The 21,391-nt window shown below is 45.4% G+C and overlaps 1 protein-coding gene across 1 annotated transcript; it reads right to left on the reverse strand.

Moving 5' to 3' along the window:
- Positions 1 to 292: 292 nt before the first annotated feature.
- On the reverse strand, positions 293 to 12,692 carry GABARAPL2 (GABA(A) receptor-associated protein-like 2). Its single transcript, XM_006860158.1, has 4 exons — positions 12,536 to 12,692; positions 12,173 to 12,228; positions 10,876 to 11,048; positions 293 to 904 (listed from the first exon to the last, which is right to left on the reverse strand). Exons 1-4 carry the CDS (start codon positions 12,567 to 12,569, stop codon positions 814 to 816), a joined length of 354 nt encoding a protein of 117 aa, XP_006860220.1. The 5' UTR covers positions 12,570 to 12,692; the 3' UTR covers positions 293 to 813.
- Positions 12,693 to 21,391: the final 8,699 nt, after the last annotated feature.

Genomic DNA, 21,391 nt, shown 5'->3' on the forward strand with positions numbered 1-21,391 from the left:
AATTAAAAGATAATGGATTTCCCCACAAACTTTTGAGCCTCACTGGTACTACACTACTATTCAAAAGATGCTTTGGGAACATTTTTAAGGACTGCAGCTCCCTTAGAAGAGTCCTTGTTTGAACAATGGTGTTTCTTCTCAGTAGAGAAGTCTGTGGCCTTACACCACTCCTGTCCTCCCGTCTGTCCCTCAGGAACTGGTATGGCTACACCTGTCCTTCTCCCTGGCCCCACAAGCCCTCTTCTCTGACGCACCCAGACAAAGGGGAATGAAGGACATGGCCACACTGCAATGCCTTTACAAGAGGAAGTTTTATTGTTAATATTTACCTTCATAGTTTCAGAAAGAAAAACAGATTAGCTCAGTCCAACATGATTGGCAGTTGGCAGAAATCTAGGGAAGCAAGTGTTCTGATTGCTAAGGATTTAATTTGGATGCTTTTAATACTTAGCCATCTAACACTTCAAACATAATCCAGAACGAGCGTTATCATCTCCCTCCTTTCCACTTCAGTCCCCACCTGCCCCACTCACTTCAATGGGAACATGTCTTCATTAAGTAGGCTGCCCAGAAGAACAGCTTCCCTGGGAGCAGAGCCATGAGCACAATGCACAGAATGAAAACATCCAAATAAAACTCTGTGTGATCATTTACTAGTCTAAGGAAACAAACCCTTCCAGTAGAATAAGAAATAAATCCAGTTACAAATGCACTAATAGGTCTATGTCAAGAGGGGTCTGAAGTAAACTGAAAACGGCCGGCTATTTACAAGATACACAAACAGGAACAGTGCACCTAGCCCAGCGCTGGCCTTCAGAAGCCAAAAGTGTTCTCTCCGCTGTAGGCCACATACAAGAATCCATCTTCATCTTTTTCCTTCTCGTAAAGCTGTCCCATAGTGAGGCTTGAATGAGAAAACAGAAAACAGCATTAAGAATTGGAATGTGAAACAAAATGGCTTGAGGATAAGAAAGTCCAGCACTCCCTAGCTGTCCCCTACAACACCATTCAGCAGATAGGGAGTTCTGCTGCAAAAGGGAAACGGGGACAGGGACCATTAAGATAAATTAGGGTACCAGGAGTCAGTAGGTAAGACTAAAACCAAAGTCCCCAGCCTCCTTGGTCCCGAGACAAGGCCATCTGACCTCACTCACCTTCACGGAGAGTAAATCCTTTAGTCCTTTAGTGCCCAGTGGGACACAAGTGTCCACCTACATTTCCCACCTCTAGGTTTCGTGAGCATTGGACTGCTAGCTGCATAGTGAGGAGAAAGATGAGACTTGCTGCTCCTATAAAGAAGCAGTCTCATAAACCCAGGTGCAGGGTAGAATGGGCTTGATGGCAGTGGGTTAGGGTTTAGTGGGAAGCTGCTATCCCACTTGTAGTGCATATTGCCCTCTGGTCGGGGGCTGTATAACTGCACAAATCTGAAGAAATGGACCTCACCCCACCAAGCCTGCACCAGAAACTCCTTGGGCCTTAAGTTGTTAAGTGCTATCGAGTTGGTTTTAACTCATAGCAAACTCATAGAGTTTCCAAAAATAGCTGGTGGGTTTAAACTGCCAACCTTGCAGTTAGCAGTCCAGTGCTTATCCTACAGTGCCACACCAGGACTCCTAAGATATAAGAGGGGACTTTAAATTAAAGTTTGTAGAAAAAAATGGAATTTTTCCACAAATGTTTTGAATCGCTCTTGCTTTTATTGTTAAGCACCGCTGACTCAGTTCTAACTCATAGGGATCCTGTATATAAGGTTCCCAAGGAGCGGCTGGTAGGTTTGAACCACCGACTGTGTGGTTAGCAGTTCAGTGATTACCCTACAGCGCCACACCAGGACTCCATGAGCTCCACTAATTGTACCAAAATCCACGGTCTCAAAATAAATAAAAATTACCACACCCATTTTATTCAAAATGTTTTCCATTACTGGTAACACATGGTTCCAAAGCAGAACATAATTTGGGCCTGAAAAGGTTGAAGAGGTCAACTCCACGAATGGGAGTAGCTGGTTCATACAAGTAAAAGTCAAGGAAAACCCTAGGCAAATTCAAGACGCCGAGTGGGTGAAGGAGGCCAGGCCGTAGGAAGAATGGTGGTGGTTTTGTGCCCTGGAGTCATTTCGGTAAGGAAGCTTACACTGGGCAATGCTCTCCACTGTGGTTTTACTTCAAGATGTATAATGTGTACCTACCAGGATAGGTACAAATGGCTTCATTCTGTAGAAATTCTCCCGCCAAAACCCCAGCAATCTGCATTGGTTTCACATTTAAATGCAAAAGAGCTCTCTGAATCCAAAGAAGCCTTGCCCAACCCCTGAAAGAACTCTCCAGAAATAGATATTCCTCAAACTAAATGTGTGTGGGTGTGTCAGCTGCTTTCCCTAACTGTAAACAGACTGCAGCAAGGAGACCTAGGCTAGTTCCCTGCCTTGAAGCCAAGTTGTGCCTGCTCCAGAGGAAAACAAGCTACACGGGGAACCTGGGCAAGCGCTGGCCATGTGACTCTTACATTCATGCTGACATCACCAGGTCCACTTTCCAAGAGCCAGCCTGGGACATCAAGGTCACTAGATTGGATGTTGTTGTTGTTGTTGTTAAGTGCCATCGAGTCGGTTCCCACCCATAGTAACCATATAGGGTTTCTGAGGAGCAGCTGGTGACCTTGCAGTTCAAACGGCTTTGCAGTCTGGAGCATTAACCCACAGCACTACACTAGAACTCCACTGGATAGGTTACAAGAAAAGCTTGACTGCAGGACCCATTCAAGCAGGCTCCACTAAGGTAGATGGGGAAGGCTCCATGGCCTCCAGCTAATACAGCAGACAATGGCAGCCCACTCTGCTGCCTGGCTCCTGGCTGACTGAGTGCAGAAATCAGAGACTGAGGACACTCTTGGAGTCCTGGTGTGCAGCCCTAGGATAAGTACTCGACCTCAAGATCGGTTTGAGGTTTGAACTACAAGGTCCGCAGTCCCAGTTCACCAGCCTCTCCTCGGAAACCCTATACAGGGTTGCTATGAGTTGAAACTGGACAGCACTTAACAACAGGCCACATTTATAAAGAGATTTTCCTTTTCCTTCCTGTTCCTTCAGCTCCATGTGCAAGCCTAGCCTGGTAAACCGTGTGGGTAAATGAGAGGATTAGGTAACAATGTGGGGGTACATGAGTATGAATACATGAATACGAAATGACTTGGCATTCGCGTCTTGTGCAGTAAAACACTATTCCCCGTGGGGATCTCTTACCCTAGAAATTTTTCAGGCTGGGATGCCATAGACCAAACTGCAGTACCGAGAACCGTTCTACATCTGTCATGTCCAGCTAGTAGCCAGTAGCTATAGGTGACTACCAAGCACTTGAAATACAGCCAGTTTGAATTGACCTGAGTCTTACTGTGACACCATAGATAAGCACTAGACTGCAAAGCTGGCAGTTCAAACTCACCAGCTCCTCCTTGGAAACCCTACACAGGGTCAGAATTGACTCAAAATACTTAACAACAAACAAAAGTATGCCACACAGGATTTCTAGACTTAGTATGAAGGAAAATTTTTTCAAAAGTAAACTATATAATGTTGGTGACATTAAAATAACACTTTATATATCTAAAGTGTTATTGAAATATGTAATCAAAATGCTAATAAAATAGATTAAATTATTTCACTTGTTTCATCTTTTAAGGTAATGATTAATTATGGTTGTTAAGTACCATCCAGTCGATTCTGACCTATAGTGGCCCTGTACAGAGTTTCTGAAGAGTGGCTGGTGAACTTGAACCACTGACCTTGCATTTCAAACCAACCTCGTAGTCCAACAACACATTAACCCACAGCATCACACCAGAGCTCCAAGGTGATTACTGTTGTCGGTGTTAAGTGTCACAGAGTTGATTCTGACCCATAGCGACCCTGTTGTATAGGGTTTCCAAGGAGCAGCTGGTGAGCTTGAACCACCAACCTTGCAGTTCAAACGACTTTGCAGTCTGACACATTAGCCCACAGCACAACACCAGGTCTCCAAGGTGATTACTAGGTAATGTTAAATGATGTATGTGGCTCAAGTGATAATCCTTGATGGCATTGTCTCAGACCATGTGAGGACTTTGGGGCAGTGGGTGGGAGGCAAAACCCTGCCCATGAAAACACCCAAGGTGGAGGGTCACAGTTAAACAACTCTCTGCCTCAACCCTACCCCAGAGTCAATAACTCAGAATCTCTAGAGGTGGAACCCAGGCATCAGATGTTCAATGCTCAGGGTGAGAACCTGCCCAGAGGGAGGGAGGTGTTCTTGTTTTGTTTGGGGCTTTTTGAGATGCTCATCTTTAACAGCCAGGTGATTAGGAAGTAGCAGAAGGGCTTAAACAAAGAACTGAATAACCCAATTCATTTGTTGTTAAGTGCCCTCTAGTCAGTTCCAACCCACACAGGCCCTCTGTAGGATTTCCTAGGAGCAGCTGGCGAGTTTGAACCACCAACCCTGCAGTTCAAACCGACCTCATGGTCGAATGCTTATCCTACAGTGCCACACCTGGGTTCCAATTCAATACTATGGTGTTCCACTATTCAAAAGGTTTTCAGTGGCTAAACATTCAGAAGTAGGCTTTCTTCCTAGTCTGTCTCAGTCTGGAAGCTCAACTGAAAGCTGTCCACCAGGGGTGACCCTGCTGGTATTTAAAATACCCGTGGCATAGCCTCCAGCAACACACAAGCCACCAGAATGCAACAGAGAGACCAGTAAGGGTGAAGTGGAGGGACAATGAAAAAGGAAAACCACTGAGATGAATTGGTACAGTTGGCAACAGCAATGGGCTCAAGCCTAACAATTGTGAGGAAGGCGCAGGACTGGGCAGCGTTTTGTTCTGAGTCGGAACAGACCCATGGCACCTAACAATTACTCCCAAGAATTCTCTTACCCTAAGGAGCTCTGGTAGTGTAGTGGTTATGAACCGGGTTGCGAACCTTAAGGTCTGCAGTTCGAAACTACCAGCTGTTTCACAGGAGAAAGGAGAAAGATAAGGCTTTCTGCTCCCATAAAGATTTACAGCCTCGGAAACCCTGTACAGGGTCTGACTCCATGGCACATAACAACAACAACAACTGGTGAGAAAGTCCCAGGCTTTTCGCTAAAGTTCCTCAAAATGAAGCTCTGGAAAACCAGCTGCGGCCATTGCCGCACATTCTGCCCCACTTAGCACAGTTTTCAGATGACAATGATGGGACTATCATACCATCTCTCCCAGTACCCATGACCAAATGAGTTTACGTGGGGACGCAGCAGTACCAGACACTGTGGGCGATCTGAAAGAAGCCACCCTTGTTAGGTTTGGTGCCCTCTGACAGACTGCGCACTGTGCTTTATTTACTTAACAAGTTAAAGTTATAGCCCCAGTGAAAATCACAGCTGCTGAATTAGAAAGACTTGAGTTTACAAACCCCAGTGGCCCAATCCAACCAGACTTGGTATGCCGCACACAGCAAACAATGACAACTAGAGCCACTAGGATCTGCAGCAAGCTCTCAGACTCTGGGCCCTCACTTTTGGCAGGAGCCCATAATTAGGTGGTTTGTTCCTTTCTGCCATTAGATTCTATTGTCTTTGAGGTAAATCTTGGGTTTACCCATTTCTTTAACCAATATCCTCACAGCTCCAGAGACAAATAATAAAAACCATCATTATTAGAGTAAGCACCATGTGTCACATAGTGTTTTAAGTGCTTTCCAGATACTCACTCTTTATCCTCACCACAATCTTACGAGAAGGCACTACCAATACACCATCCTCTACAGTTTACGGATAAGGTCACTGTGGTGGTGCTGGGTGTGTGGCACCAAGTAAGTTCCCACTCAGTGATTCTATGCACTGAGTTGGTTCCGGCTCATATGGAAGAAGAAGACCTCATCTTTCTCCCATGGAGCACCTGGTAGATTGGAACTACTGACCTTGTGGTTAGCAGCCCAACTTGTAATCCACTATGCCACCAAGACTCCTTAAGACAACTGAGGCATGGGGTCAAATGCATGTGTGATCCAAGGCCACCAAGCTAGAAGAGTTTGTATCTGCCAGCCTATGCTGTAACTGCCAAGCCATGCTGCCTCCAGGTAACTGCACAGAAGATCTGTTCCAATGACAGGAGCAGCAAAAGCCGGTCAGCAGAGACCTTCCTTAGAACACTCATCATAGACCAACGTGTGCACCACCCACCTGGCATCTCGCTGCTCTGCCCATCTGGAGTTGGTAGGTCTCAGAGAGGCCTAAGACACTGCATTTCTAACAAGCTCTGGGGAAGGCCAGCGCGGGAAGTGTCACATCACTCCGTGAGTAGCAAGTCTTAGCGAGCACACGCCTGTAGATCCTGCAACTTGATAGCTCGTTGTAGGTGCCTAATGACTTGGGGAGCCCTAGCACTCTTCTCCCTTTCACTGACACACTAGCTTCATGTGGAAACTTTATTGAGTTGGCAGCAGCTGTGTCCTTCTACTCGGGATAGCCCTTGGGCCAGGAACTTGATAAGTGACAATTCTCAGTGCTGGGAGCTGAAGAAATCCATTTAGCAGCCCAAGACTGAACACCAAACCAATTTCAAGGCCGCACAACTGGGGATCATGAAGCCAGCCAAGCACGTGTGGACAGGCGAATGATTTGAAGATAATACTTGTGGCATCGGGCCACACACATGCACAGTCAGAGTAACCTGGCCTGCAGCCATAAACAGCTGAGCCATAAACACAGTTAAAAAAAAAAAAAAAAAAAAAATGAACAAGTTCCATTAAAAGGGCACTCAAGTGAATGCCAGGAGGCAAACGGTGATCCTACAGCAGGCCGTCACAGCAGCCCTGGAAGGTGGGAGTGTCCCTTTTCTGCCAGTTTCATAAATCTCTGAGAAGATGAGCTTCCCGCTAGGAACTCAGAGGCCAGGGCCACACACTGCTGTGCAGGCTGTAGAGCCTGACACACGTGCAGCTCTCATGCACCAAGAGGCTCGGCTGCAGCAGCTTGTGAGGTGGCCTGAGAACTCACAAGCAACATTACAACTCCAAGGCTTCCTGCCTGAGTTGTACAGGCTCCAGCAGAACATGCTTCTTCCCGAGACATGCACTCATCCAAGAAGGATGCTGCTGCTGGGAACCAGGGGCACTGACACCCTCTAAACTACGAGTCTGAGGAGAGAGAGACACGGGAAAAGGAGCCCATCTAAGGAGTGGTGGGCCCTAAAACACTATGGGAAATGAATCTAAATTCTCCCTAGGATCCTTTCCTCCTGTCTCTCTGTTCAGACCACAGGCAAAATCCACTTTTCCAAAAGAGAAGCAAACCAGTAATAAATGTAAGTATCAGCAGGCTAACATTTATGAATGGGCAAGCTGCCAGGGGCAAAAATTACTTTAAAGCTGCTCAATAGCCTTAGGATGGGAAAGAAGATGACCTAAACCTTTTAGACACCCAGTCCTGCTGAAGCTCCCCTCAGCCTCGCTCCAAGGTCAGGTCATGGAGGCTGTGGGGTCCAGCCTGACTCAGAGGTGGCCACATTTATGAGCACACCTGGCCACCCATCTGCTCAGGAGCCCACACACTAGAGAGTGGGAGGACAAGGACCAGTGCTGTGGGCCCTGGAAAGGCACTGGGACAAAGTGAAAGGCCCTGAAGGCGACGGAGATAGAGTTAACAGTAGGTTAGTTCTTGGATCAGATTTTCCTGTTAGTGTTGTTTAGTGCTGTTGAGTCAGCTCTGCCTCACAGAGAATCCTGTATAAAGTTTCTAGGCTTTAAATCTTTGTGGGAGCAGAAAGCCTCATCTTTCTCCTGCAGAGTGGATGGTGGGCTCCAACCACCGACCTTGTGGTTTGCAGTCCAATGCTTTACGTATGGAGAGTTATGCAATTTAGTAAATGCAATCTTTCTATTTTAAAGGAGTCACCAAGACTTTTGTCTGTTTTCTACCCAAAGACCAAAAGGTAGGATCACCGCCAGGCCGAGGTGCTCCCGCCTAGCGCCACAACCAGGAAACTTGTTTAGGAAGGCTCCCTTTCAAGTCCCGTCTACACCAGAGCCTCGCTCCCCATTCCTTCTTGACCTGATTCTTGATGCAGTGGGCACCTCAGTGGAGACATCACCTCTCCAACACGAAATGAGAAAAGGTGGTTTAAAACCCTTTTGTAAAAAAGAAACAAGAACTCGAAGAGCCTTCAGGAAGTAGGCCCTAACAGAATTAGTGATTCCCTTAAACTTATTTATGCCTTCTCAGTCTCTATTTCTATGGACCCCTGGTGGGCATAGTGCTTAAAACTCTCAGCAGCTACCCCAAAATTTGGGAGTTCAAAACCATCAGCTGATCTATGGGAAGAAGATGTGATGGTCCGTTTCTATAGAGCTAACAGCCTTGGAAAGCCCATGGGGCCATTCACCTCTGTCCTGTAGGGTTGCTAGGAGTTGGAATGGATTTGGGTTTTCTGTTTCATCTTCTAGAATCTGTGTTGGGGTGGGGGAGGGCTCCTGCAGGCTGGAGCCCTGCGTTCTCATCTTATCTCCCTGCCACTCTTGGAAGGCTACACACATTAGCCGACTGTTAGCGGAAGCCTCAGGTTCCCCAAAGAGCTAGAAAGAACAGAAACTACCAGGCAGAGGAGGAGCTGAGGCCAAGTCACAGCAGCTGAAGTGGACCCGAAGGCATTTTTAACTAACCCTGGTGGCATCATGGGTAAAGCACTTGACTGCTAACCAGAAAGTCGGCCATTTGAACTCGCAGCCGCCCCACAGGAGAAAGCTGTGGCAGTTTACTTCAGGAAAGCTTTCCAGCCTTGGAAACCCTAGGGGGCAGTTCTACTATGAGTCAGCAGCAGCAGGTCTGGGGTTTGGGAAGGCACTATCATTTGTGCTATCAGGTGACCAGCATTTGCATAAAGCCCAATGATGTCACCTGCCTCCTTTGTTGATACACAAATTTGTTTTTAATAAAACCCACAATGAACCAGGCTCTGCTGCCTCAAGTGTGGGGAGGGAAGTCACAGACTAGGGCCCCCCACGCAAAGGGCCTGGGTAGGGGGGCTGTGGACCGGGAAACCTCAGGCGCTCTGTGAACACAGCACTGGAAGGGGAGGGCCTGCCAGCAGTTGGGGTCCTGGCTACTTTGTCCAACAATCCAGCCTTAGGTGGCTGGTAGAATCCACTTTAGGTCACTAGTGTAGGCAAATGGACCTGGAAAGAAAATGGCCATGAAGCAACATCTGCTGCTGGGACAGAGAATCACTTTTCACTTCCAATTCTATTTATATCTTGGGGGGTAATGGGGGAGGGGGCAGCTGGTGAGTGCAGCAGTCTTTGTAAGGGTGCCATTAAGGTGGAGCCACAGCAAGTCTCCAGAAGCCTGCTTCACTTCCTTCACTCTCCTTCAGAAGGATGGAAGGACCAGAGAGAACTGAGGAACACAAACTCAATGCCATGGGTACTAGTCACCTTCCTCCTCCTCCCTCTAAAAAGCCACCTCCAAGAAGGAAGAAACACTGGGTGGCCAAGGCCCTGCTGAAGTTCCAGGTGGGAAGGAATGAAGATTTACCTCAGCACAGTCCTAACAAGGAATTCTGGTGTGGCACTGTAGAATAAGCACTGGTCCACAAGGCCAGTTTGAACTGCAAAGTCGGCAGTTGAAACTCACCAGCTATTCCTCGGAAACTCTATACAGGCTCACTCTACATACGTTGGAATTGACTCCACGGCACTTCAAAACAGTAACAACTGTAAGAGAGGTAGAGAGTGACCACAGATGTCTAGGGCTTCCTCCCCAGGTGATTCATTCACTGAGCAACACACTGCCCAGAGCTCTGTGAAGGAAAGCCGGAAAAGACCAATGGGGGGGTGAGGTGGTGGTGGTGGTGGTGGTGACAAGATCAGCACAGCTGTCACACATCAATGGCCTGTCTCTAAGGAAGACGATGGCTTTAAGGAAGAGTCTTCTGTTTCTCTCGTGTCCTGCCTTTCTACCAAACATCAGGAAGTGGAAACCAGACCTCAAAACAGTCAGAGCTTTCTACCTTTAGTCAAAATAAAAGGTCTGGAATTTGGCTGAGGTCTCTTCAAGGATTTTTCAAGAAGAGTCTATTTTGGTGACATTGGACTATTTTCCAGGAATTCTGAAAGCAGTGAGTTTTAGAAATACTACTAAATATGTAGTGTAACAGAAGAAACTTGAACTCGTCTTAGGTCATCAGGATAACACACAGCCTGGAATTCCCACTCCCGGGCAAGGAAAGGTTCAGAACCTGGTTCTGGGTCTTGCACGTACTCCCTCAGTAATAGGAGAGGCCTGCCCCGCTTCTCTTTCCACAACCAGCTAACGCTGGGTTGTCACCTACATGGAAGAGAGGAATTGTAATACTCCTGACTAGAAGTAGGCAGCAAATTGGCAAGTATAGAAGCTGTTACTTTGCCTGTCAAAGCAGGTGGTACAAAGAAGCCATCAGTGGACAGCAGCCATTTTCACTTCTGTGCCCATCAGGCAGCTCCAGACTCACGCAGTGGGCAAGGGTGGACCGAGTTTTGAGAGCAAGCAGGCAGGGCAGTGAGCTGAAGCTGAGTCCCAGCAGGGACCATAGGTCCAGGTAGAGAACATTCCTGACCTGGATGAAACATTATTTCAGATCTTTGTTCCAAGGCAGACTCTTAAAGGATACCTGGGGATCTGAGGCTAGGTTCCATCTTATAAACCAACTCCAGTGGTGGTCTACCTTCTGAACCCAAAGTCCATTCCATGCACTGCAACCCTTCCTCATCTTCCTGAAGCACACACTCAGTTTTCCACCTTTTAGACCTCCAAAACTCTTAAGTTCTGTGAGCAGTTAAGCAGATGGCCTGTAAACAAAGGCCATCTGGTGACCGCCTCTCACCTGGACTGTGGGACTGTCTTGTCCACAAAGAGGAAGATCGCCTTTTCAGAAGGAAGCTGGATCCTTTTCCTGATGATCCACATGAACTGAGCCACAGTGATGTCAGATGGAACCAGGTACTTCCGTTTGTCAATGTCAACAATCTGAGAGCCAGAGACTTTTTCCACGATCACCTGGGAAAGCAAAGAGGCATCAGGACTGGATTTCTCAAGTCAGGCCCTGACCTCAAATTGTCAGGGGAATTGCTGCACAGAGTGTGGGCTGGAAGGTGGGTGGGAAACTGAACAGCATTAGAAAATAAGTCCCTGGCTTAATAAACCACACACAATGGAGGTTGCGAGCTGATATAATTGTGTTACATGGAAACAATAAGTGCTTTTCTGTGGTCGATTCTATTTCTCATCTCTGATCTCAACCTGGGTTAGAGAAACACAGCTCTAACTGCTAAGTTTTTCAATGGTTCAAGGAAGACCCAAGAAGATCTACCTTGTGAGAATTTCATGTACAGCCTGTTACTCCAAGACCCTAAACTGGATTCACCTTCTCACTATAGGAGAATTAATATCCCAAGGAAGCCAAGAGACAAGAATAAATGTACTAATAGCAATGACTAGTAATCTCAGCCAGTCAAAAACCAAGCTCTTCATCTGGCCTGTTGCTTCTATGTGAACTGTTTCAACTGTACCCCATTCCCAAAAGAACAGTTCACAGGCAAAGAGATTCAGTAGCAGTCTGGATGTTTTTCAGCAATCAATAACGATTACCAAAACCATCCACTTCAGCATGGACGAAATAGAGCATGAGATTTATTGTCAATTATGGGAAACCAGGGGAGACGGGGCTTCAATGCCTTCCAGCGTTTTTCTGGCTACCAGGGATGATGACAAGGTCAGGGACGGGAAAAGGAGTAGAAGTTAGCTAAAGATGGAGGCTTGACGCTACTGTTCAATGTCCTGAGTCTGAAGTAGCCCTTCCAAGACCAAAGTGACGATCTCCCTCCACCACCATTTCCAAAAGTGGCAGTGACCTGTTGCCCTGTCCTAGAACAACGATCCTTATATAATTAGCGAGGGAGCCAGAGGCTGCATTCAGCTCGCTGGCCTAGATCGGTAGTCAGCACTGAGGAACTCTGAACAGCACCCGCCCGAGCCCCCTCCGGCCCAGCCCCTGACCGCCCTAATCCAGGCCCGCCTTCAGCGACCACAACTGACACTCAACTTGTCAACTGCTGAATGTCCTGGGACCCTACACGGCAGGGGTAACAGCGAGGTGAGGGGGCGGGAGGCCCAATACTCACCGGAACCCGGTCGGGGTATTTCGCGCGGATTTTCGCGGATTCCACGCATCTGTGTTCTGTGGGGGGGAAACACAAGGAGCTGACAGACGGTTCCCGAGCCCCCCGCCCGGCTCCCCCGGCGACCTGCGCACGCCCCAGGCCCTAGTTCGGGCGTCCCTGCGTCCGTGGTTCAAGGGCCCCCTGGCTCCCGGCCGGGCCCGCGGAGGGCTCTGAAGGCGGCTGCCGGGAGTGCCCGAAGGTCGGTGGTCCAAGTCTGGGACAGGGCATCCGCCCCGCCGGGCCAGGCCCAGGGAGGCCTAAGGGGGGAGGGGGCACACCCGCTGCCCCGACACCCCTAGGCCCAGCCGGCAACTGAGTGTTTACCCAACGAGTGGTCCTCCTTGAACATCCACTTCATGGCGGCGGCGAGAAGGGGACGGACACGGCTCTCTGAGCCGAGGAGTTCAGCGCACCGACCACAACAACAAAAACGACGGCGGCGGCGGCTGCGGCGGCGACTACAATTGGGCGGGACTTCCGGCTGTCGGAGCCTAGCAACCAGAGGGGGCGGGGTTTCCGGCGCAGCTGGCTGAACCCCCCTCCTTTCCCCACCCCCACGGTAAGGGACAGGCCTTACGTGAAGGGGTGGGGTTAGTGGGACGTTAAGGGGAGGTGGGCAGTGAGGGTAGTGACCCAGGCGATGGATTGGGATACAGTGTGTAAAGAGGATGTTGGGGGAACGGGGATGGGACGGGGTTTCGGTGGCCGTTGGTTACGGAAAGTGGAGTTTGTGCAAATGGCTGTTTTACGGAGACAGTGAGATGTTGGTGATGGGAAGGGCACTTAAGGGATGTGAATGACTGAGGGGAGGTCTGGGAGTTGAGCACAACAGGCGGTTTGTGAATATTAACTATGTGGGTAGAGCCGTTTGAAGTGGTGGCAGGTTGGCGACACTGTATGGAGATGTGTGACGAGTTTGTGGGGCAAAGGGTACAGAAGCCAACACGGAGGTGTAGTAAGGACAAGCATAATAAGTAGCCTTAGACGTAGAAATTGAATTAAAGTCCTATTTTTTTATTATGAATCAATTTTTAAAACGTTTAAGGAAAGGTATCAGAAATACTCATTTGAGAAGTGCAACATCATGAATAACTAAGAGACTAAGAGACCTCTTTAACCTTAACTGGCAGAGTGGTTAGAGGGGACGGTCAGGCTGAAGAATGCCCCTGGCCCCAGCTGGTCATGAGACTTTCTTGTTTGGCCTTCAGATCTGGGCTAGGAATTCACGGAATTCATGCTAGGCAGCTTGTGTGTGTGTGTCACCTGCATGGCACATGCCTAGAGATTTTCTAGTCTATGATATTAACTCCTTCTTCCAAGCAGAGTCATCAGGATAGTCAGGTCTGGGGCATTCTGTGTTTATGAGTTGGTGAATATGTAACAACAATATTCACTTAATTGGGCACATGACCTCTGTCACATGCTTGTAGATTGTTATGCATCTGGAAGGCTTGTGTCTCTGAATGTTTTTCACCATTTCTATAGTTAGAATTCCTAATGGATGCTGTGGACTCTAGCTTCATTCTAAAAGTATTTTTACTTTTAACACTGTGCCTTTGTGTTTTACAAAGAGCAACTGACATAGAATTTTGCTTCTTTTAATGAAATGATGAATCCTTTGACTTTCATTTGCAGAAATTGGTGGTTTCAAATACAGGAGAACACTTCTAGATACAGGGTAAAAACAGCTATGAATGAAGCAGATGTTTCTGTGCTTATATAAAAGTGTACATTCTAGTTAGGCAAGTCAGATCACTATAGATGCTGTTTAGAAAAATAAGACAGGATAGATAATCTAGAAAGTGATGTTGGCATGGAATGCTATTTGGACAGTTGTTAAGTGCCGTCAAGTCAGTTCTGAACCATAGCGACCCCATATAGGCCTTCCTAGGAGCAGCTGGTGAGCTTAAACCACCGACCTTGTGGTTCAAACCGACTTTGCAGTCCAGTGCATTAACCCACAGTGCCACTCTAGGACTCCAAAGAAATCCTATTTGGATAGGGCAGTTGGCATATTCTAGGAAAAGGAAGGCATCTGTGTGGCCTGAGGTGGGTAAACAAGGGGGAGTTTTCTAGGAAATGAGATCAGAGAGATCAAGAATAAACCTGTGAGGCGCTTTGAATGCCATGAAAAACACTTTGGATTTTATTCAAATTGTGAAAGTCAAAGGCAGGCTTTGAGTAGAGGAGCAACACAATCTGAATGGCTTTTTTAAATGATCACGCTAGCTTCTGTCTAGACAATAGACTTCAAGGGCACGAGGGTGGAAGCAAGGGGGCCAGTTAGACTATCTTGGTAATCTAGGTCAAAGATGGTATTAGGTTAGATCAGGATGGTGTCTGTGGAGGTGGTGGGAAGTAGTTGTATTTTGGATTTATTGTGAAGGTTGTCTGAGTTATGTACGGCTGCTATAACAGAAGTAGCACAAGTGAATGGATTTAACAAACAGAAATGTATTCTCCCACAGTTTAGGAGAATCCAAGGCCCAATTCAGATGCTGACTCTGGAGAAATGTCCTTGTCTCCTTTAGCATGTGTAGATCCAGCATTCCTTGGCGGTCTCCGTGTGTCTTGGCATTAGTCTTTCCCTGGACCTAGGAGCTTCACAGAGCACGGACCCCTCGCCTTAAGGATGTACTCCACTCCTGGCTCTTCTGTCTTGATGGCAGTAGATTCCTCTGATCTCTTCTGGCTTATCTCTCCTTTTATCTCTTGTGATAATAGGATAATCTTCTTATGGGTTTATCACATCAGATTGTCATGGGGAATCATCATATAACTGTCATATTACATCACTACAAAACTGCTAAACCACTGAGTATCATGGCCCCGCCCAGTGGACACACATTTTGGGGAGGCGTAATTCAGTTTATGACAAAGATGATGGTGGTGGTGTTGTTTGGTGTCATTGAATCGGTTTAAACTCATAGTGACTCTGTATAGGGTTTCAGAGGAGTGACTGATGAGTTTGAATCATAGTCCTTATGGTATAAACTGACCTTGTAGTCCGGTGCTTATCCTACAGTGCCACATCAGGACTCCTATGACAAAGATAGAGCTAACAAATCTTCTAGTTGTAAGATATGACAGAGAAGTCAAAATGAAGGTTTTTGAAGGGGTAAAATTGCAATTTACTGAAATAGGGTGGAGTCAGTTTAGATACGGGATAAAGAGTTTGGTTTTAGATATATTACATTTGAGATGTCCAACAGATATATCTAGGTGAAGATGTAGAGTAAAAAGATTTATGAGTCTCAAATTCAAGGGAAAGGTTGGAGCTATAGATATACATTTCTCATGAACATATGGATGGTATTTAAAGCTATAGAACTGGATGTGATCGGTTAGTGAGTGAATGAAGATGAGATGGGGGAAGAAAAGAAAATACTTACTTTACAAATAGAATTAAACACAGAGGAATGAAGATAATTGTTCACCATTTCATTGTGAGCACATCAGTGGTTGAGTTAGAAATTGGAACCCAAATTTCTGCTTCCCTTTACAGAGCTGGTCCTTGGGTCCTCGTCCAGACATGTGTACAGTAATTGCACATGAAAGACCTTACACTTCTCAGGGGAAAAGAGCTGTCCACTGCTCACCAATTCATAAGCATAACACCTGATGATCTCAACACTACAGTGTCTTTCTGTCTTCTATCCTTAGCTACTTCTTGGTATTTCTTTGGCTTCTCTGATCTGCTGTGGCAATATATCATCTACTTTACCTATTGGGTCACTGTATTTAGCTTACTGAGTGTTTCGAGGACACTGTGTACCTTCCTTGAGGGAGTAGCTAGTTGAGATAAGTCAGAAGGAGAAGTAGGATGATAGATACATGCAATCACACATTAGCAGACCCAGAATGAGTTTCAAATATTGGAAATGTTTGCAAATTGATACTGAGGTGACAGCTGAGCCGGCTGGGGGACAGGTATAAAGCAAAGTGAGGCTTTGTAAGAAAGGTTAAGAGAACATAAATTGTTTCATACAGAGAATGGCATGCTTTCCAAAGAGTAAACATTCTTTTCCCCACCGAGACAAAGGCTGGGGTTAAAAAGAATGAACTAACTAACAAAGGGTCAGAATGTCTGTAAGCACCAAGATGAGAGAAAGTTCTCAAGTGTCTTCAGGAGTTCTAAGTCCATTCAAGAGGCCATGAATGGGAGCTCCTAGAAAGGAGAGGAGCGTGATACAAATGGATAGTTTTAAGAGAATAACTCTCTTTGTCCTTGGAGGTAAACTGTATGAAGTTCAAGAGAATTCTGGGAGTTAGAGGCGAGGCGCAAGAACCAGTCCTTAGTTGCGAACGTGTGAAGATGACAAAACATGCACACAGACCTGTCTTTTTTTTTTTAATATATTTTATAATATTTTCCAAGCATTGAAATAACTCCCACTAGGATAGCTAGAAGGAGCTCTGGTAGCATAGTGGTTACGAGTCAGGCTGCGAACCTCAAGGACAGTAGTTTGAAACTACTAGCCATTCCACCGGAGAAAGATGAGGCTTTCTGCTCCCATAAAGATTTACAGCCTCGGAAACCCTATACAGGGTCGCTATGACTCGGAACCGACTCCTCGGCACACCACCACCACAACCAGGATAGCTGGAGTCCTGGTGTGGCACTGTAGGATAAGCACTGGACTGCTAACCACAAAGTTGGCAGTTCAAACCCACCAGTTGCTTCTTGGAAACCCTATACAGGGTCACTGAGTCAGAATTGACTCAGTGGCACTTAACAACAACAAGGATAGCTAAGAATACAAATAAATGGATAAATAATGTTGGTAAGGATGAAGGGAAATTGGAACCCCTATCCACTGTGGCGCTGTAGGATCAGCACTGGACTTTGAACCACAAGGTCGGCCGTTCAGACCCACTAATTGCTCCTCGGAAATCCTATATACAGGGTCGCTATGAGTCAGGACTGATTCCACAGCATTTAACAACAACAACAACAACAATGGTAGTTCTATTTTTAGTTGTTTTGAGGAACCACCACACTGTTTTCCACAGGACTGTTTTGTATTGCTACAGTAATGGATGTTGTTAAGTGCCATTGAGTCAGTTCTGACTCACAGGGTTTCCAAGAAGTGGCTGGTGGATGTAAGTCTCTGACTGCTGTCTAGTGCTTATGCTGCAACGCCACACCGTATGACTCAATCATTCCACTCCTTGCTAGATACTCAAAAGACATAAAAGCAGAGACTTAGACACCAATGTCCCTGCCATACTATCCACAGTAGCCTAAATGCCCATTAACAGATGGCTGTAAATACATATAATAGAATACTATGCAGCCAATAGGAGAAATGAGGTCATAATACCGTATGCATGGAGTTTGACGACATTTGTTATTGTTAAGTGCAGTTGAGTCAGTTCCGACCCATAGCGACCCTGTATAAGGTTTCCAAGGAGCAGCTGGTAAGCTTGAACCGCCGACCTTGCAACCCAGCCCAGCGCATTAACCCACATTGCCACACCAGGACATTATATTGAGTTAAATATGAAGACATTATGTTGAGCTAAATAAGCCAATCACAAAAGGACAAATACTGACTGACCTCACTTATATTGTTGTTGTTAAGTGCCATCGAGTTGGGGCTTAATAGCACTTAAGCACTTAACCGTGCATAGGATTTCCAAGGAGTGAGGCCAAAAAAAGGAAATGTACAGACATAAAAGTTTGTTTACGGTTGCTAGGAGGGATGGAATGGCGGGGGAGCAGTGATGGAGAAATTGCACTGATTAGGGTAGAGTTGTACAGTCAATTACTGTGATTGCTGTCAGTAAGTTGTACACCTGGTAACAGTCGGATCGGTATAGTTACAGAACGACAACTAAAAGCACAGCTGCTGAGATTACGAATGTCCAACCAAATGTCTCCTGGGATTTAGTTCCTTGGTTTGAAGGTTTAGAGTCACGGTTTCATGGGAAATCCCAGGTTATTGACCTAATAACATGTTTAGTATTTCTGTTCTACTTCCTAGATTGTTGTTTTGTGCCTGGGGTCCTAGAAGATTACAAGCAGCCATTCAAGGCACAACTGATCTCTATTCACCCGAAGTAACAGAGGAAAGAGAGTCAGAAATGCACAGGGGACTATGGCACTGTAGGATAAGCACTCGACTGCAGTGTCAGTTTGAACCGCAAGGTTGATGGTTCAATCCACCAGCTGCTCCTTGGGAACCATATACAGGGTCGCTATGAGCTGGAACCAACTCGACAGCATTTTAACAGTAGTAACAACAACAAAGAATGTACAAGGAGTCCTGGTAGTGAATTGGATTGCCAGCTGGGCAGCTAACTGCAAGGTCAGTAGTTGGAAACTACCAGTCACTCCATGGGAGAAACATGAGGCTTTTTACTCCCGTGAAAATGTAAAGCCTCAGAAACCCAGGGTGGCTATGAGTCGGGACCAACTCCACAGCACACAACCACCACCACCATAGAATGTGTGACGCATTGTTTCCATGAACAACTGCCTCCTTTACCATGAGACCAGAACTGTGTATCAGACAATTCACATGCCTCGCTACCAATACTAAATATTCTGAGCAAAGATTCCAAGAAAGGGGGAAATGCAGAAGATAATGTCAAATTCTCCTGGCTCCAGAGTTCTGGGAACTACGGAAAATGAGTGAACCACTGAAATAGCCCTTAAACCAAAATATCCCTTGAAGTCATCTTATAATCAAACAATAATTTAGTTTAACAAATAAAAAAGCTCGTCCTTAAGCATTGTGTTCTTTTAAGAACCATTTCTATGAATCGAATTGAAAATAGCAACTCCAAAGATTAGATAGGAACCATAGGAGCCAGTGACTATAAGCTAAAGAAGGGAGAACAACCAAGAAAAGGATAGTGAAAATGTTACACAGTAACATGCAAATTGTAATCAGTGTCACCAAATTGTACATGTAAAAACTGTTGAATCGGTATGTCCTCTGCTATATATGTTGTTAGATACAGCCTTGTGACAGAAACAGTGCTGGAGATCATATGATAGAATTTTGTAAAACCACAGACTTATGCATTGGAAAAAGGTCTTTTTCAGCAACATAAATAGTGACTATACATGTGGAGCTCCCCAGTTAGAATGCACAGGAATCAAATCTATGTCATCTGTGGAAAGAGATGATGGAAAAACTCATTATCTTTAGTCAGAACAAGGCCAGGGGTCGACTGTGGAACAGACTTTAAATTGCTTATATGCCAGTCCAAGATGAAGAAAATTTAAATATGTTCCTAAGAGCCATTGCTGATGTCATATGGATCTTGGCTGAAAGCAGAGAATACCAGAAAGATGTCTGTCTATGCCTTATTGATCATACAAACGCATTCAACTGTGTGGATCATAACAAATTATGGATAACATTGTAAGGAATGAAAATTCCAAAACACTTAATTATGTTCCTTTAGATCCTACACATAGATCAAAGGCAGTTGTTTGAACAGAACAGGAGACATTGCATGATTTATAATCAGGAAAGGTGTGTCACCATACTTTTATCATACTTATTCAGTTTATCTGCTGAGCAAAAAAATCCAAGAAGCTGGTTTATATGAAAAGGTGTGAGGCTTCAGGCCTGAAGGAAGAGTCATTAATACCTGCAATATACACACTTCATTTGCTATAAGCAAAGGGAACTTGAAGTACTTATTGACGAAGATCAAAGATCAGAACCTTTAGTATGGATTACACATGAACATAAAACAAAAACCTTTACAATTGAACCAGTAAACAACATCATGATAAATGGAGACAATATTGAAGTTGTTAAGGATTTTATTCTAATGCCTATGGAAGCAGCAGTCAGGAAATCAAACAACATATACACAGGCAATCTGCAGCAAAAGACTTCTTTAAAGTATTCAAAAGCAAAGCTTGGTTTCTGTCACTTTGAGAACTAAGGTGTATCTGACTCAAGCCATGGTACTTTCAATGCATATGAGGTGACTGAACAATGAATAAAGAATTGATGCCTTTGGATGAAGGTGTTTGCAAAGAATATTAAACACACTATTGGGCTGCCAAGAGAACAAAGAAATCTGTCTTAGGAGTATAACCAGAATGCTCTTTAGAAGTGAGGTTGGTGAGATTTTGTTTCTCATACTTTGGACACATTATTAGGAAGGACGAGTCCATGAAGGACATCATGTTTGATAAAGTAATGGGTAGGTAAAAAACTAAAACACTGTTAAAGAGATGAACTGATGCTGTAGTTACAACAATGGGCTTCAGAATAGCTATGATTGTGAGGATGGGGCAGGACCACGCAGTGTTTCATTCTACTGTACACTGGGTTATTAAGTTGGAAATGAGTTGTATCTAACATCAACAAAATAAAATTTAGGGGAAATAAGATTTAGGTAAGACTCAAAGATGCCTCCTGAAACCATAGACGCAAAGAGTAAACGAATAGATAACTATTGACACCTATTATTGCTAATACTTTTTTTTTGATAAATAGTATTTTATTGTTTAAGGGTCAGTACAGAGACACTATGAACAATTTGTACACAATTCTTAATGTACATACCAAAAATCTAAGAGCCATGTAGTTATAATTATTTTCTGAATTCCAGTGTCTTTCCAGCTTTAAATTTGGAGGCAACTTTTTCTTTGTAACAAAATTTTCAAGTACCAATATCTTCAATTTTTCATGGTCATTTGTTGTTGTTGTTAGGTGCCATTGAGTAGGTACCGACTCAGAGCAACCTTATGCACAGCAGAACAAAATACTGCCCGATCCTGGGCCAACCTCACTACTGTTGCCACGCTTGAGTCCATCGATGCTGCCACTTGGCCAATCCATCTCGTTGGGGTCTTCCTCTTTTTCTCTGACCCCCCACCTTACCAAACATAATATCCTTCTCCAGGTGACTGGTCCCTCCCAACAATATGTCTGAAGTATGAGAGACGAAGTTTGGCCATCTTGGCCTTCAAGGAGCAATCTGGCTTCTTCCAAAACAGATCTATTGGTTCTTTTGGCAGCTCATTCCACTTTCAATATTCTCCTCCAACCCCGTAATTCAAAGGCATCAATTCTTCTACAGTCTTCCTTATTCACTGTCCGGCTTTCGCACGCATGTGAGGTTACTGAAAATGCCATGGCTTGAGTCAGACGCACCTTAGTCCTCAAGCTGACATCTTTGTTCTTCAACACTTTAAAAAGGCAG

The sequence above is a fragment of the Chrysochloris asiatica genome, unplaced genomic scaffold (genome assembly GCF_000296735.1).
Source record: "Chrysochloris asiatica unplaced genomic scaffold, ChrAsi1.0 scaffold00037, whole genome shotgun sequence".
In the NCBI taxonomy this organism is placed as follows: domain Eukaryota; kingdom Metazoa; phylum Chordata; class Mammalia; order Afrosoricida; family Chrysochloridae; genus Chrysochloris; species Chrysochloris asiatica.